This window comes from Orycteropus afer, unplaced genomic scaffold (genome assembly GCF_000298275.1).
Source record: "Orycteropus afer afer isolate SDZICR_OR568_19922 unplaced genomic scaffold, OryAfe1.0 scaffold00104, whole genome shotgun sequence".
Taxonomy (NCBI): domain Eukaryota; kingdom Metazoa; phylum Chordata; class Mammalia; order Tubulidentata; family Orycteropodidae; genus Orycteropus; species Orycteropus afer.
The window spans coordinates 8,161,333-8,179,903 of NW_006921691.1; the positions used below are offsets into that span (position 1 = coordinate 8,161,333).

General features: G+C 36.6%; 1 protein-coding gene across 1 annotated transcript in view; it reads right to left on the minus strand.

The window, feature by feature from the left end:
* Positions 1 to 18,571, minus strand: part of CERT1 (ceramide transporter 1) — a 246,090-nt gene that overhangs the window by 217,871 nt on the left and 9,648 nt on the right. Inside the window, exon 3 of the mRNA XM_007943355.2 lies at positions 9,237 to 9,371. Within this exon, the coding sequence (XP_007941546.1) occupies positions 9,237 to 9,371 (135 nt within the window). The remainder of the gene's footprint in view (positions 1 to 9,236; positions 9,372 to 18,571) is intronic.

The window sequence follows — 18,571 nt, forward strand, 5'->3', positions numbered from 1 at the left end:
CAGCTCACTAATGCCGAGGATATCAATCTTTACACGTTCCATTTCCTTTTTGACAACTTCCAATTTTCCTAGATTCATACTTTGTACATTCCATGTTCGGATGATTAATGGATGTCTGCAGCTGTTTCTCTTCAACTTGAGTGGTGCCACATCAGCAAACGGAAGTCTTAAAAGCTTTACCTTATCCATAGGAGTAAGGCTGGGTTTACTCAAATGATGCAGCTCTTTCCCAGTCGTATTTTGAGAGTCTTATAACCTAACCAGACTATTCATAAAGTTACGCGGTAATGTATCAAACAGTGTTTCTTTGCTATTCGTAAGGTTTTCCCTGGCCAATTCTTTGAGAAGTGGACGGCCTCTTCCTTCTTCTTAGTCTGTCTCAGTCTGTAAGCTGGGCTGATACCTGTGCACCATGTGCATCCCACTGGGTTTGAAACACCAGTGGCTCAGCCTCAAAACTCACATCAACACGTCACCATGGTAAGACAAACCAACAGACAAGTTTGTCTCCCTGTTGGAAACCTTTCGTAGCACCCTTACCTGGGTTCTGTAGGTTTGGTTTTTGGTGGTATAATAAAAAGCTCTGGTGGTGCAGTGGTTAAAGCATTCAGCTGCTAACCAAAAGGTCAGTGGTTTAAATCCACTAGCCGCTCCATGGGAGAAAGATGAGGCAATCTGTTTCTGTAAAGATTTGTTGTTGTTATGTTATATACCGTCGAGTCAGGCCTGACTCATAGTGACCCCTCCATGGGTTTCCGAGGCAGTATCACTATGGCAATAGATTGCCCAATCTTCCTTCGGAGGAGTGGCTGGTAGGTTTGAATCGCCAGCCTTCTGGTTAGCAGTCAAGTGCCTTAGGCACTATACTACCAGAGCCTTGGAAACATTACCTCTGTCTGTAGGATCACCGTGAGTTGGAATCGACTCGATGACAGTGGGTTCAGTTTTGGTTTGGTGGTAATGGCTAAGGGCTCAGCTGCTAATGGAAAAGTCAATGGTTCAAACCCACCAGTGGCTCCACTGCAGAAAAGACAGACAATCTGTTCCGGTAAATATTACAGCCTAGGAAACCCTATGGGACAGTTCTACTCTGTCCTATACATAGGGGTGCTATGAGTCAGAATCGACTTGATGGCAATGGGTTGTTTTTGTTGTTATTCTTCATTTGGTGCTTTTAAAATTGTTTATTTTTATGTGTTGCTTCTTTTAGAACACTTCCTTCTCTAGCTTTTACATTTCCATTGGTTTATTTAATTTTGCCAAGATCTCTCCACTTCCCTTCCTCTAACCCCAACACATATTTGTGCTATTTGACCTTATTTTATTTTTAAATCTAGTAATAAGCATTTTCATTATCTATCAGTTTTCCTTTATAAAATATTGAAACATGAAATTGATGAATAAACGTCTTTGTAACCAATATATGAGAAGAATAGGAATTCAACTCATATGGTGATTAAAGAAATTCTACAAAATACCACATATACAAAATCAGATTCCTAAAGTAAGGCCTGGAACTACAGAACTCAGGTAAACCAATTATAAAGACAATATTATTACCATGACACCAAAAATCTCCACCTAAGTAATTCCCAAAACATCTTCTAATCTCAGCAACTACAAACAAACAACTTCTCTTATCTTCACAAAGGGTCACTAGCAGTGTAACTGGCATAAATGAATGAATACGGACTCTGTGGATGAAATAATAGTAACATAATTTTAAACACAGTAAAGAAGGTTAGCCAGACCATCTAAACAGAATAGAATTCAGAAACAACCTCACATACACACAAGAATATAGTATATGATAAAGCTGGCATTTCAAACTAATGGGGGGAAGAGGTAAATTCAATTAACAGCATTAGTCATTTGGAAAAAGCTAAATTCCCAAATCATTCCTTACACTAAGATAACTTCTACAGGAATCAAAATTCAAACATAAATTCTAGATAAAAATAGTTAAGTTTATATAGAAATGTCTTTGAGGGAAAAAGGCCTATCTAAACATAACCAAATACATAGAATATACAAACACTTAAAATTTCCCTAAGTAAAAATACATATGCACATTAATCGCTCATTGGTCGAATTCTTGCCTTCCACGCAGGAGATCTGGGTTCAATTCCTAGCCAATACATTTAATGCGCAGCTACCACTTGGCTGTCATTGGAGGCGTCCATGTTACTATGCAGATTCCAGTGGAGCTTCCAAACTAAGATGGACTAGGAAGAAAGAACTGGCAATCCACCTCCAAAAGTTGGTGAGTGAAAATCCTATGGATCACAAGAGTTCCACTGTGTATGCAGTCACCATGAGTCAGGGCTAACTCAATGGCAGCTAACTACAACAAAAAGTAAAAGTATTATAACACAAGCAAAGAAGTAGTAGATAAAAGACAACCTAGGCCAAATATGTGCAACAAATACAACGACCAATTGCTGTTGTTGTTATGTGCTGTTAAGTCAGACCCGACTCAATCAGTATGACATAAAGAACATCGACAAATCAATAAGGAACAAAAATTTGAAAATATATAAAGGAAATCAATGTTATTGGCAGAAGGAGAAAAAGAACTATAAATGGGCTATAAACACATGAAGTCAATCACCTCATGAACAAAAAATGTATTTTAAAATACTTTAAATCTAGCAGTCTGATAAATATTTTAACAAAAACCAACTTTCCTCATATGAGAAAATAAAGACACTCAAACATTATTGGTAGGAGTGAAAAGTAGTAGTTTTCTGAAAAGGCAATTTGACACTGAAATTCTTTAAATGTCTATATATTTGTCCCGATAATATTGGTAATAACACAAAACTGAGTATCAGCCAAAATGTCCAAGAACAGAAAATGGAAAATTAAACAATAGTACATCTGTCTATAACAAGTTAATGCTTAAAATCTATTAAAAGAAAACAAGATGTAGAACAATAGATTTAGTATGATACTATTTGTGTACATAAGTGAAGGAGATTGTAAAAACTTTTTGTCATCTGACCTCTTCTAACTTCACAAGTGAAGAGGAAGATCAATATCAACATCAACAGCCCAAGGCTGATTCTTATGAAGGGGAAGTCAGACAAGCCACCATCCTTTAACCTTTCATCAATTCTGACACCAAATGTCTTCCCACAGCATTCTCTACTTCTCTGCTGGGTTCGATAATTCACTGCAGTGGCCACACAGAACTCACAAACAACACTTGTGATTATGGGGTTTATTAGGGAAGTAACAGGTTACAATGCAGGATCAGGAACACTCAGGATACAGTTCTTCAATCAGGAAGAGCCTTCCCTCAGCCATGTCTAATGGCAGGTTTTTTTCTGGCCCTTGGCCCCTTGGCATGGGCTCTGTCCTGCTCAGCCAAGTGTTACACAGCTCTTTTAGCTCTGCTGATAAATGCCTAGAGGTAGCCTACTCCAACAGTAAGCCTCTGCCCAAAGGCACTCAGTTTTCACATTCCCTGGGTCAGTGAGCATAGCTCTGTAGCTCCTAGGTTAAATGCCCAGAGGCACCTGACTCCACCAGCAAGCCTCCTGCTCAAAGGCACTCAGCTTTCTCACTCTGGGGACAGGGAAGCCCACTGCTCTCTCTCTTGCCAATCTCTTGGTTCTGCTGCCTCTGCTGCTGCCTTTTCTCTGCCAGTTTCTCACTGTCTCTGGCGTCACCATTCTGCCTCCTGGATTGATGAAGTTCAGCATAGGGATCATGAGTTCAAAGAACAGATTTCGTTCATAGCCTTCTTTCGCAATGGTACTGAGATCTTCCCCTTTTCACCTCTGGGATGGCCTATTTTAAGCCTAGCAAGTCCGTAAAACTGACCAATTCCCATGTTAGGGTTCTATATCCCTTATTTGCACAGTCTCTCCCCCCACAAGGGGCTATGTCCTTTATTTACATTATTAGAAAGCTATCCAACCCCCTTGGTAGGCCACAAGCCTTCATATTTGCATAGCACCCAGTCATCTGGTGGGAGTCACAAAAACCATGGCTAGAAGGGCTATACTAAGTAATTCACTGCATTGAAGATATAAACAAATAAATACTTGTCAAAAAAAAAACCTACAGCCATCAAGTTGATTCTGACTCGCAGAAACCCTGTAAGACAGAGTACGACTGTTCCATAGGGTTTCCAAGGCTGTGAATCTTTAAGGAAACAGACTGCTTCCTCTGTCTCCCAAGGAGCTGATGGTGGGTTTGAACCATCAATCTTTTAGTTAGCAGCTGAACGCTCCTCAATACATCTGTCAATACATACAAATTTTTTTGGAAGGAAATACCAGAAATTTAACCTTGGTTACTTTTTGGCTGCATGACTTACAAGAAAGAGACGCATTTTAATGCCACAAATTTTATTTTCTTAACCATATACATTCTTATTTTGAAACAGAGTAATAACAAAAAATAGTTTATGTGCTCCATAAACACTGCTTTGAAATTGAAGCAATATTGGCAGGTTTTATGGGAAGCTTAAAAAAAGCTGCAAGTTAATCAAAACAACAATGAGATACCATCTTGCTCCAGCACTAGTAGCAAAGTTCAACAAGACAGAAAATAACAAATGCTGGCGAGGTTGTGGAGAGATTGGGACTCTCATACACTGCTGGTGGGACTGTAAAATGGTACAACCATTGTGGAAAGCAGTATGGCGATTCCTTCAAAAGTTGGAAATACAAATACCATTTGACCCAGCCATCCCATTACTAGGTATATACCCTAAAGAAGCGAGAGCCATGACAAGAACAGATATATGCACGCCGATGTTCATCGCAGCACTATTTACAATAGCCAAAACTTGGAAACAACCTAGATGTCCAACAACTGAGGAATGGATAACCAAACTTTGGTACATTCACACAATGGAATACTATGCAACGCTAAAGAATAATGTAGAATCTGCAGAACACCGCATAACGTGGATGAACTTGGAGGACATTATGCTGAGCGAAATAAGTCAGTCACAAAAGGACAAATATTGTATTAGTCCGTTATTGTAAAAGTTAAGGAAATGTTTATATATTGGAGGACATTTTCTTTGTTGGTTACCAGGGGTGGGAGGGAAGGGGAGGGAATGCTGTTAGATAGATAGAGATAAATATTGATTTGGGTGAAGAGAAGGGCAATGTACCAAATGTGAGTGACCAATATGGCAGCATTGAGGATGAGAAAGACAGAGAGAGTTACATGGGCATTACAAACAACAAATATGAACCCCTTTGTAAATACAATACTGAGTTGTTAATGAAAGCAAATATGGGTATAGGGACGGATAGATGGGTGAACAAGCTAAACAATTATGTATGTCTAAATGGAGAGTGTATCCAAGATCATATACAGGGTTGGCAGAAAATGGGCCTCTCGAAGAGTATGAAGGGATGGACACTGGGAGGAGGTAACTATGGGGAGGAAGTGGGAGGGGAGCTGCTGCATTGTAAATTTTGGTCAATGACATGAGACAAAGTATATGTGAACTGCTGTATGAAAAGTGAATTTACTCTGTAAATCTTCACCCAAATCCTAAAAAAAAAAAAAAAAAAAATTTCTTAAAATAAAAAAAAAAAAAAAAAAATTTTAAAAAAAAAAAAAAAAAAAAAAAATTTTAAAAAAAAAAAAAAAAAAAAAAAATTTTGAAAAAAAAAAAAAAAAAAAAAAAAAAGCTGCAAGTTACTAGTAAGTAATAATTAAGAAACTAAACTTTCTTCCAATAACAATTTATTGTACATACAGACAGCTCATCTTTTCATGAAGACAAAGATGTTTTTCTTTTCACTCATTTAATCCCAAACCTTTCACATTACAGATAATTTCCAGGTAATAAATTTGCTCAGAAAATTCTTCTTTAAAAGATTTTACCCAATTTATTATTATGGCTAAAAAGTAAGTGATTTTTATAAATTAAGAATGCCTTAAGTTATTACACTACATGTCAATTTAACAATAAATTAGACTCTATCAAAAAAAGGTGGGCTTAGGCACTAAAGTGCACCAAGGTCTCATGATGGTAACAAATGGTTACAGTAAAGTCACTACTCAAGTCCAAATTTCTTTACATATAAATACCATCAATTTCATAATGGTGCTATGTAAACAAATTCGAGATTAATATTTGTTATTCGCCTTCAAAGAGGTGATACACGTTACAGCCCATATTTAAGAAAAAAAAATTAGGAAGGATTCCTAATTAAATGGCAAGAATATTAGTACAGAATTACTTTTTTATTTAGCTAAAATATATATTCTATTTGCAAGCTTTATTCTGACACAGAATTCAGCCATTTTTAATAATTTCCCTGAAATATGTAACATGGAGTGTGTGGATGCTGATTAACAAGGAATAGAATGACAGTTGAAGAGTTCATAAATATAAATGCCTGTGTTTTTCCCAACCATCTATTTCACTCTAAGACTAACTACAGTTCATTTAGATTCTGCTGCTTCATTCATCTTTTTGCCTTTTCTACTACTACTTATTCCAGTGAATACTTCCAACCTTTTCAACCTCTCCTTCTAAAGTATTCAAGTTATCTCACTTGGCTACCCATTTCTTTGACCATGTACTACTATGAGAATTCTGTATATAAATACAGCTATAATAAAAACCTAGAATGAACTAACATATTTTTTTCTCCTGAGCAGAGGCAATATAAATGTTTATTACAAATACTCTTTTACCCAAATAAGCCATTATTATTACTATACACCATAATTCAAGATAAGATATCTATACGGAACTTTATAAAAACTAGCATGGTTTCTAGGAATACTATTGCTGTAAGGTGCCACTGAGTCCATTTTGACTCATAGCGACCCCCGTGACAGAGCACAACAGCCCCCAGAGGGTTTTCTAGGCTGGGATCTTTATGGGACCAGATCACCAGGTCTTTTTCCTGCACAGCAGCTGGATGGGTTCAAACCAACCTTTTGGTTAGTAGCTGAAAGCTTTAGCGTTGCACCACTAGGATTCCTTCTAGGAATACTACTACTTAATATGTAATAAAATAAATTTCATTCCTATCTATTTTCAAATCAATTATCAGTATATTATTTTCAAAGTGTCAAACATCTAACTAATAAGCATCTGATAAAGTGAAAAAAAAAAGAGGGAAGAGGAAGGACCAAGGGAAGATAGATACTTCAAGTATCTTTCTATTATTCTGTTTCCTAGTATCAATAATGAACTCTTTAAAAAAAGAAAAAAACATCCAAAATATTAAATTAGATGCAATCACTATACACCCATAATGTACCACATACTGTTGTTGTTGTTGTTATGTGCCGTCAAGTTGGACCCGACCCATAGCGACCCCTCCCTGAGTTTCTGAGGCAGTATCACTACGAAAGTAGATTGCCCAACCCTCCTTCCAAGGAGTGGCTAGTGGGTTTGAACCGCCAGCCTTCTGGTTAGCAGTCAAGTGTCTTAGGCACTATGCAACCAGAGCTCCCATACAAGGAGGATAGGATATATAAAATTGATGATGGGAAAATGCTGTAAGATTTTCCTTAAATACGTCACATAAAAATGTGCATTTATATAACATAATCCAAAGTACATACTTTAGAAGCAATATAGGTTCTATCAGGAGAAAATTTGTCTTTTTGAATGTATCAGTAAAATCTGTGCTTTTAAGTTTCAGCATAACCATTTTAGAATATAACTATAATAGCTCCCTTAACTGACCTCCATTTCAATGACCTGTCTTTACAAGATTCTTTTTACCCTGTATAAATACATCTATGGTACTGTAACCACTTTTAGCTAATATGGATTATTTTTAGTAAATCAGGCACTTCTTATTCCACTAGTTGAGTTATATCCTTAACAAAGGTCATTTGCTTGTTCCTAAACCTGTTTATGCCAGTTATACTTGTGATCCTTATATATTTTATTAAATATTATTATGTAAGTCTATAGGATATGAGTGCAATAAAGGTGGTTTCCATGTAAACTAAATTGAACAAAAATTAAGTAAAATGACTAATAAAGGTGGGTCATATCTTTAAAAGATTCTGAATTAAATAAAAGAGCGACAACTGTAAAATAGTAGTGAAAAATCTTAAACACACACAAAAGCAAAAAATCAGGGCCTGTACTTAAGGTTTTTTAAAGCATCTTTAAACTTTTATTCCATTTGAGAGAAATCAAAACTGGAAACCAAAGATTATGCATTATGGATCTAGTCTATACAAGAACAAGTTAAATTCTCTCAGCTTACATTCAAAGAGATGGCATTTGCTCTATATCAAAAATTTGGCAAATAAATAAGCATTTATATAGTTTCAGTTAAAATAAAAAATTATAAGCTTTGAGTTTTGTTTCTATGATCCTTCTGCTTTAATGTTTTAAATAACCTACCAAGTAACTGTCCTAATTCCATCAGATATGAAAGCGTCTAACATCTTTTTTTCTGAAGTCCTTAACCTGGTTTGGCATACAAATTAGATAAATACTACACGTCTATACAAAATAATGTTGTTGTTGTTATGTGCTGTCGTGTCGAGCCCAACTCATAGCGACCCCTCTTTGGGTTTCCAAGGCGTGGCTGGTGGGCTTGAATGGCCAGCCTTCTGGTTAGCAGTCAAGTGCCTTAGGCACTACACTACCAGAGCTCCTATACAAAATAACAGTATGTAGTAATAAGTACTCCAAAGTAAGTATGGAAAAAAATATTAGAATATTTGCTCTACAGGACATGAAATCTTTATCTATTTTATTCATAGATGGATTCCAAGTGCCTAGCATAAACCCCAAAACCAAACTCATTGCTAGAGAGTCAATTCCCAACTCATAGCGACCCTACAGGACAAGGCTGTAAATTGTTTGAGAAAGAAGGGCTGCCTATGCACAGGGAGACAGCTCAGGGGGCAGGAGTCCATGGAGGGATGGACACTAGGAAGAGGTAACTATGGGGAGGAAGTGGGAGGGGAGCTGTTACATTGTGGTAAACTGTGGTCAATGTCATGAAACTGCTGTATGGAAAGTGAATTTGCTCTGTAAACCCTCACCCAAATCACAATAAAAAAGAAAGAAAAAAAAAAGGCTGTAAACTGTTTACAGAAGCAGACTGCCACATCTCTCTCCTGCAGAGGTAAGTTCGAACTGCCAACCTTTCAGTTAGCAGCCGAATGCCTGACCCAGTGCACCACCAGAATTCCTTAGCTCCTAGAATAGTGCCTGGTATACAGTTGAGGCTCAATAAATATGTGCTAAATGAAAGAGACAAGCAACTTACCGTGATGACAGCTTTGCTAAGACAGATGGATCCTCTGCAGCCATATTCTGTTTCATCTTCAGATTTGTAATAACTCAGAGTATTATTTTTCAAAACTACCCAACGATCCTGCCAACCATGAATGTAGTTTGTCCACTGGTAGGAGTTGGGGGGAAAGAAGAAAACAGAAACAAAAAATATTTTAGAAATCCAAACTTTCTGAAACAGCAATCTATTTTTACACCTAAAATGTGACAAGTCCTAACTCAATTATGAACAAAGCAATAAAAATTATTATGAAAGTGAAAAGCTTCAATTTTCTAGATTGCATAACCCTTTGTCACTTTCACAAAATTATGAGCAAAATAAATAATTAATTAAAGATAACATTTTTCTCTTTCTAATATTTGAGGAATGGAATTGAAACAGTATCTTGGTTAAAAATTCTGCTATTTTCTTTGCGTGTTTTCATCCTCCCCTCCCCCTCATCTTCCTTGTTGTTGTTGTTGTTGTTATGTGCCGTCGAGTCGGCCCCGACTCATCTTCCTTATAGAATCTAATTTGTTTTGGCCCCTGCCATAAGGAACACATTCAATAGAAAAGTTAAGTTCAGTTTTATAACTTCTAACTCTCCAACACTAAGTACTGCATGAAGCCTTCTAGAATGAAGCCAATAACATAACTGATAAAATGAAGCCAATAACAATAACTGATAAAATTTCATTTTTGTTGTAAGTTATTCCCATATGCAAATTTATGATGACTGTAACTACACATAGTAAAAATACTAAATGATTATCTTTAATAACTACATCTAGTTTAATTTTTCCTTTATAGAACTCAGTATCACATTTAAAATAGTTAATTTGTTTTCTGAATTTCTCTGAAGATATATTTTTCTAATCCAATAGTAATACTACAAATATAAAACTGGTTTTCAAAAACATGCCTGGGATTGTCCCCAATATTTATAAATGCTTTCTTTGTTGTGAAAATCTTGTTGCACAATGATGGTCACAATCAATAAACTGGCAAAGGCAGAAAAGTAATCTTTATAGGGATTCCTAGATTTTGCCTATTTTATACTCTGTAGGTTTTCAATATAGATAATTCCAAAAACCATCTGCAAAATTTAAAATAAATTGTTAAAATGTATCACATTGTATCAGGCTTTTTACCCACAGATAAAATCTTTATTTTCCTAGTCCTTAATTTAGCTTGTTTAATATTAGTTCAGCTCTTGAATTTTCTAAGTCCTGTCAATACAATCAATGAGAGTTGACTCATACTGACAATTTAGCTCATTCTTTTCTATATGCTTTCTAGTCACCATTTTCTTATTTCTAACTGCCTGAGACTTACCATTATGTGGACACCTACTTGGATTAATGATGGTTACATAGAAAACTGAATTCACCTCTTTGCATATGGTACAGTTCCTTCCTATGTTCCCATTTCCCTTCACTGCACTGCTACTACTGGCCATTCAAACTCAAACATGGCTCAGGGTTATTATTGTACAGAGTAATGGATACAGTATTAGGCTGACTTGGCTATTTTACTAGGCATGTGAGAAGCTTTGACAAATTACTTAGCTTTCCCAAGCTTCAGTTTCCTACTCTGCTGTTTAGATAAAATGATTATGCCTAGCATGTTCATAAGAGATACTCAATACCTGACTGTTCTTTCTCAGTCTTTACAATCCATCATTAAATCCTGTTCATCTTTCTTCCACATTAAACTCTTATATTTGCCTCCTTTTCTCTATTTCAATGAATTCATTCAACTTATCAGGTTCTTAGATTCATGAGAAGGCTTAATGACCTCTAGTATCTTCCATTTTTTTATTTCATAACTTACATAATCTTATTTAATTATTACATTCACTTACTTAAGTTACATATTGATATTAATTCATCTCCAGCTCCAAAACTTACATTAATAACTTCTCACTGCCTACCATGCAAATAGTTTAGACCAGCATTCAAAACCTTCTATTAATTAATCCTACACTTTGCTTTCCAGTACTATACTTTCTAAGATCAGTAACCGTGTGACTATGGGCAAATTACTTATCCTCTTTGTTTCTTTGTAAAAATTTACCTCTTTGGCTTGGAAGCAGGGCTAGGGATCTACTGCCGAAAAGTCAGCCATTGCAAACCCTACAGAGCAAAGTTCTATTGTGATATTCATGAGGTAGCCCTGAATTAGAATCAATTCATAAGTAACTTTATTTATCATAAAATTTCTAAAATCTAGGTGTTTTACAGTGGGTGAGATTTTCTGAACTTTAATATAGAAAAAATAGGAGATCTCAGTAGATTATTTTTAATGATGACAAAGATATTCTCATTTTTCCAGGTTTATGTCTCTCAGGCTTAAACATTTGGAATCACCTTGATTCTGTTTGCATCCTTGTTGCTGAATCCAATCAGTCATCGAAACTTTACTGCTACTTCCTGTCATACCAGATAAGTCATGGGTTTTCAACCTTGACTGTTCATCTGGATTACCACTGGGATGCAAATCCTTTTCCCAGAATTTCGTATTCTTTACATCCACAGATTATTGGTAAGAATCATTTTGGTAGGTATTTAATAAATTTATATTGAAGTAAAAAAAAAAAAATTACCTCTTACTGTTGTTGTGAAGCTTAAGTAAGAATACAATTAGAAAAATGCCTACAGGATTTCTGGTAAGATGGACAAATAGGCAGACAAACGACACAGACCCTCTTCAACAAAGAAAAGAAAAACCGATTGACAGAGATACAGAAGATAATCCTGGAGCCCTGAGTTTTGAAAGAAACTATACAGAAGTGGATTAGGCCCTAACTAGTGGACAATCAAAGCTGCAGAATGTCAGCTACTCCAATGGGACCAACAGCCTGAATAGTTCCAAGTGGTGTTGGGAACTGAGAATTGACCTTAAGATTACCTCTGGTCACCAAGGGCTGCAGGGATGACTGCGCTAGTGGCCTATGACTAGGAAAGGAAACAGCAAGGTGGGAGACAACCTGAGCTGTTGACTTTCCACTGTCCGGAGGATGGAGCTATTTTGATTGTTTACATGCGGCAGCCATTTTGGATATTTAAAGTGACGGAAGGTGCAGCCATTTTGAATATTTACAAGCAGCGGCCATTTTGGGTATTTAAAGTGACCGAGGGCACAGCCATTTTGAATCTTTACAAGTGAGAACCATTTTGGATTTTAAAGTGATAGCATTTTCATTTGGATTCCAGGGACCTAAGAATAGGCTCTGTTTGCCAAGGTTGGCAGGGACATACGAGAGGCTGACAACAGGAAAGGGGACAGGTGGTGATGTATAAATGCTGCCCACTAGCAAATAGAGGACCATAGCACAGTACCCTGCTTGTGTAGATAACATACAAACAAAACAAAATGAAAATTGTGGACCAGTCACTCCAACATACAATCACCAATTAAATTTAAACACAAAAACATCGTAATGCCTAGGAGACAACAGGACATCAAAGTCCACACAAAGAAGCAAGATAAAGCAGGAGAAACAAGAGACTAGAATACAGACCCAAAACACATCCCTGAAGAAGACGCAGCACTGAAACTCCCTGATAAGGAATTCAAAAGAATTATATTTATGTACCTTCAATGAATTGAGAGACAGATCAAGGAAAACACAGAAAAACCCTAGAACAATTCTGAAAGACAATACAAGAACAAAATAAAGGAAAAATTGATACAAAACGTACACACAGAAATCCAGAATATTAACACTAAAGTTTCAGACACAAATAAGACATTGAATCGGCAAAGGAGCAGAATCAAATCAATGGAAGACAGAATTAGTGAGATTGAAGGCAAATACCTGAACATTTCTTTGGAAAGGAATAAATCAGAAAAAAGATAAAAACAAAATGAAGAAAGCCTAAGGTTCATGTGGTATACCATCAAAAGGAATAACCTACATGTAATCAGAATTACAGAACAGGAAGAGACAAATAAAACCAAAGAGAAAATCTTGTCCAAGATTTGTTGGAGGAGAACTCCCCTGATATGATGAAAGATGAGAATATATCCATTCAGGAAGTCCAATGAACCCCAAACAGGATACACCCCAAAAGAAAATCACCGAGACATATCATCATCAAACTTACCAAAACCAAAGACAAAGAAAGAATCATGAGAGCAGCACGGGAAAAACAAAAAGTTCGCTACAAGGGGCAACCAGTAAGACTAAGCTCGGATTTCTCAGCAGGAACCATGCAGGTGAGAAGACAATGGGATGGTATATATAAAACCCTGAAAGAGAAAAATTTCCAACCAAGAATTATGTACCCAGAAAAATTGTCCCTCAAACATGGTGGTGGTGAAATTAGGACATTTCCAGAAAAGCAGAAATTAAGGGAATTTGTTAAAACCAGACCAACCTTACAAGAGATGCTCAAGGGAGCCCTTTGGACAAAGAAGCAACAACAGCCAACAACAACTGACCATTATCACTCTTGGTGATATAACCCAGAAACCAACCCAGCCATGGAAGTATCCAAAGTAAATAAGCCTACAAGATTATAAACAGGGAACCAGAGACATCAATTGACTAATGAAGACAACTACAAACCAAAAAGGGGAAAAACTGTGTCATTACAGAACTTCTAGATGATAGGGAAGTCAAGAAAATTACAAGATAGAACAGACTATTCTCCACTTGGGAAGAAAACTATAAATCACAGGGTAACATCAAAGAAAAATGATAAACCTTCACATCAAAAAAGAGGACCACCATAAATATTCAGCAAATACTAAAAAAAAAACAATGAAGGAAGTGATAACACGATGCATAAACAAAACGAGCTCAGCACAGAAAATTATATGTAACTAAGAAATCGACACCACGGAAAAGCACATAACAAAAATGACAGCAACAAGTTCATATTTGCTGATAATTGCACATCTGGCAAGGGACTTATCTCTAAGATTTATAGCCAAAGAGTGGATGACCAAACTACGGGATGCACACATAATAGAATACTATGCAGCACTAAAGAATAATGCAGAGTCTGCAAAACACCACGTAATGTAGATGAACTTAGAGGACATTATGCTGAGTGAAATAAGTCAATCACAGAAGGACAAACACAGCATTAGTTCATTGTTGTGGAGGGTCAAGGAAAGGTTTATATATGGAGGGAAACTTTCTTTTTTGGTTCCCAGGGGTTGGAGGAGAGGGGAGGGAACACTGAAAAAAAAAAAAAAAATGCATTGACCTATGTCACTTCAGTTTTGTGTATTTCACTGCACATAAATTGTATTTCAATAAAATGCGTTTAAAAAATGCCTGCAACATAAAATTTGCTCAGTTGGAGGCAGAGCTACATACATACTGGATCACTTACCAGAATAGGCCCCTTCAAAAATGGTAAGAGGGGCCCAAGCAACTAGTATCCATAATTTTGTATTAATTTCTTACAGAGCGTCCAACAAATTACATAAACTTCAGGCCCGTAGCTCAATAAATATTCCCCTCAATGGGATCCTGAGGCAATATCTCTACAGAAGTAGATTGCCCATTCTTCCTTTTGAGGAGTGGCTGGTGGTGGGTTTGAACCACCAGCCTTCTGGTTAGCAGTCAAAATGCCTTCAGCACTATGCCACCAGAGATCCTCAATAAATGTTAGCTCTATTATTTCACCTATAGGCCAGGTTTTTACCTTTATGCTCATAGTGTTCCTTCATTCTTCCCCATTTAAGAAACAAAGATGTGGAATTCCAATAAGAGGGCGGGATAGGCAGAAAGACTGCACAGACCCTCTTCAACAAAGAAAGGGGGAACCAATTAACACAGATACAGAAGATAATCCTGGATTCCTGAGCCCCAAAGGGAAGGATATAGAAGTGGACTAAACTCCAACTAGCAGAAGAATTGGCAGGAAAACACCAAAAAAAGAGACATACAGAGCTGCAGTCTGGCAGCGATCCTGACAGCACAGACAGGTTGGGCCTAAAAATCAATCTAAAAATCAGCCCAGCTAGCCAGGAACTGCATGGAGGACTGCTCTGGTGGCTGGTGAATAAAAGGGGAAGCAGCAGAGAGGAAGGGGGGCTGAGCTGTGGATTTTTACCTATCTGGAGGACACAGCCATTTCGAATGTTTACGAGCGGTTTGACCATTTTGGATATTTAAAGCGACAGCATTCTTCCAGATGCCAGGAATGTAAGAATAGGATCCACTTGCCAGGAACTGCAAGGACATTACAGACCCAGACAACTGGAAAGGTGTCACATTCCCCTTGTTACTCTTATACCCGATACCTGCTTGGTGAATGGAGGTGCGGCCATCCCTCATTCCCACCCACCTTCTGGGCCGGCAGGAACTCCATCTCAGTCTGTGTGCTCAGACAGAGCCCGGGCACCCTGCCCTACCCTGCCCTGATTTTTTTTTTTTCTGTTTTTTAGTTTGTTTGTTTTTGTCTGTTTTAAAAGTATTATTATTATTACTTCTGTCCTTTTTAAGATTATTCTTTATTCTTCCCCTCCCAGGTTCTAGTTTTCAGCTTTTTTCTTTTCCCTGTTCCTGGTTGCAATTTTTTTTTTCTTTCTCATGGTTAACCCCATTCCTTGTTTTTCTTTTTGCATTTTTCCCATTTTTTTCTTCATTATTCTCCTCTACCTTTTTTCTCTTATTACCCTCTCCCGAGATATTGCTTTGTTTGTTTGTTTCGTTTTTCTTTTCTGGTTACTGTTCCTGTGTGATTACACGGTATGTGTTTTGTCCACATGTTTTGCTTTTTTGATAGTTATTCAATTCTTATTTTTGTCTGAGTGGAAGACAGCAACCGTCCCCACAAGACACAACTACACCCACACTCCTGTAGCTTTACTTAGTAAGTAAGAGCCACCACTTCCTTCTCCGCCAACAGGCCAACGATAAACAACCACCAAGAAGAGCCTGACACACCCTTGGCTGCTCGTCACAGTTAACAGAGATCTAAATACAACAACACCAGGATGTCTTGATGTCTCGGAGACAAGAGACCATCAAAGTCCACACAAAGAAGTAAGATAAAGTAGTATAAAGAAGGGAGCAGTATACAGACCCCAAACACATCCCTGAGGAAGAAGCAGTATTGGAATTCCCTGATAAGGAATTCAAAAGAATTATATTTAGGTATTTTCAAAAGATTGTGAGACAGACCAAGGAAAACACAGAGAAAACCCTAGAAGAACTTTGGAAGAAAATAAAAGAATAAAATGACAAAATAAATGAAAAATTAGAAATGATTCTAAATCTACACATAGAAATCCAGAAGATGAATACTAAATTGTCAGAAATAGATAAAACATTGTAAGGGCAAGGAGTAGAATTGATGCAATGGAAGACAGAACGAATGAGATTGAAGACAAATACATGAATACCTCTTTGGAAAGGGATCAATCAGAAAAAAAATCAAAACAAAAAGAAGAAAGCCTAAGGTTCATGTGGGATACCATCAAAAGGAATAATCTACGTGTAATCAGAATTCCAGAACAGGAAGAGAATAACCCTGAGAAAATTGTCCAAGATTTGTTGGAAGAGAACTTCCTGTATATGATGAAAGATGAGAATATATCCATTCAGAAGTCCAATGAACCCAAAAAGGAACCCAAACCAAAAGAAAATCACCAGACATATCATCATCAAACTCATCAAAACCAAAGACTAAAAAAGAATCCTAAAAGCAGCTGGAGAAAAACCAAAAGTTACTTACAAAGGACACACAGTATAATAAGCTCTGATTTCTCAGTAGAAACCATGCAAGTGACAAGGCGATAGGATGGTATATATGAAACCCTGAAAGAAAAAAATTTTCAACCAAGAATTACATACCTGGCAAAATTGTCCCTCAAATACGATAGTGAAATTAGGAGATTTCCAGATAAGCAGAAACTAAGGGAATTTGTTAAAACCAGACCAACCTTACAAGACATACTAAAAGGAGTCCTTTGAACAGAAAACCAAAAATAGCAAACAACAACCGACCATTAACACAAAAGATTACATAACTCAGAAACCACAGCTATGGATATATCCTAAGTAAAATATGCTTACAAGATTGCAAACAGGGAATGAGAGACCAATTGGCAAATGAGGACAACTAAAAACCAAAAAGAAGGAAAATACTGTGTAGTTAGAGAAGTTCTAAATACTGAGTAAGTCAGGAGAGTTACAAGACAGAATGGACTGTTCTAAACTTGGGGAGAAAATTACAAATCACAGGCTAACCACAAAGAAAAATGATAAACCTTCACATAACAATAAAAAAGAGAACAAGCACAAATATTCAGCAAATACTAAAACATCAGCAACAAAGGAAGTGATAACACAATTCATAAAAATAATGAGCTCAGCATAAAAAAATAATATGGAACAAAGAAATCAGGGACACCATGAAAAAATACATGACAAAATGAGAGCAACCAATTCATACTTGTTGATAATTACACTGAATGTTAATGGATTAAATGAACCTCAAGAGACAGAGATTTGCAGATTGGATAAGAAAAGAAAACCCATCAATATGCTGTCTACAAGTGACAAAGAAAAAAATAGACTAAATATCAAAGGTAGGAGAAAGATGTATCATGCAAATGGCAGCCAAAAAAGAGAAGGAGTGACAACATTAATTTCTGATCAAATTGACTTTAAGACAAAAACCACCATACAAGACAAGGAAGAACATTATAAAATGATTAAAGGATCAATTGAACAAGAAGATATAATGATAATAAATATCTATGGACCCAATGAAAGAGCCCCAAAATACATGAATCAGACTTTAAAAGAGTTGAATAGTCAAACAGATGACTCCACAGTCACAGTGGGAGACTTTAATACACCACTTTCAACCAAAGATAGAACAACTGGAAAGAAACTCAACAAAAATGTAGAAGAGCTAAATAATGCAATCCACCAACTTGACCTTAGAGACATCTACAGAGCACTTCACCCAACAGAAGCACAATATACATTCTTTTCCAGTGTACATGGAACATTTTCCATGATAGACCATATGTTAGGCCATAAAAGCAAGCCTTCATAAATTGAAAAACACTGAAATAATGCAAAGCATATTCTCAGATCATAATGCTATCAAATCAGAAATTAACAATAGGAAGGTCAACTGAAAAGGAGTAAACACATGGAACTCAACAACACCCTCCTTGAGAAAGACTGGATAAGAGAAGGAAAAAAAATTGAAATTCAAAAACACCTTGAATGAAAACATAACATACAAAAATCTTTGGGACACAGAAAAGCAGTGATCAGAAGCCAATTTATAGCAACATATGCACACATCAAAAAAGAAGAAAAAGCCAAAATCAACACTTTAAACCAA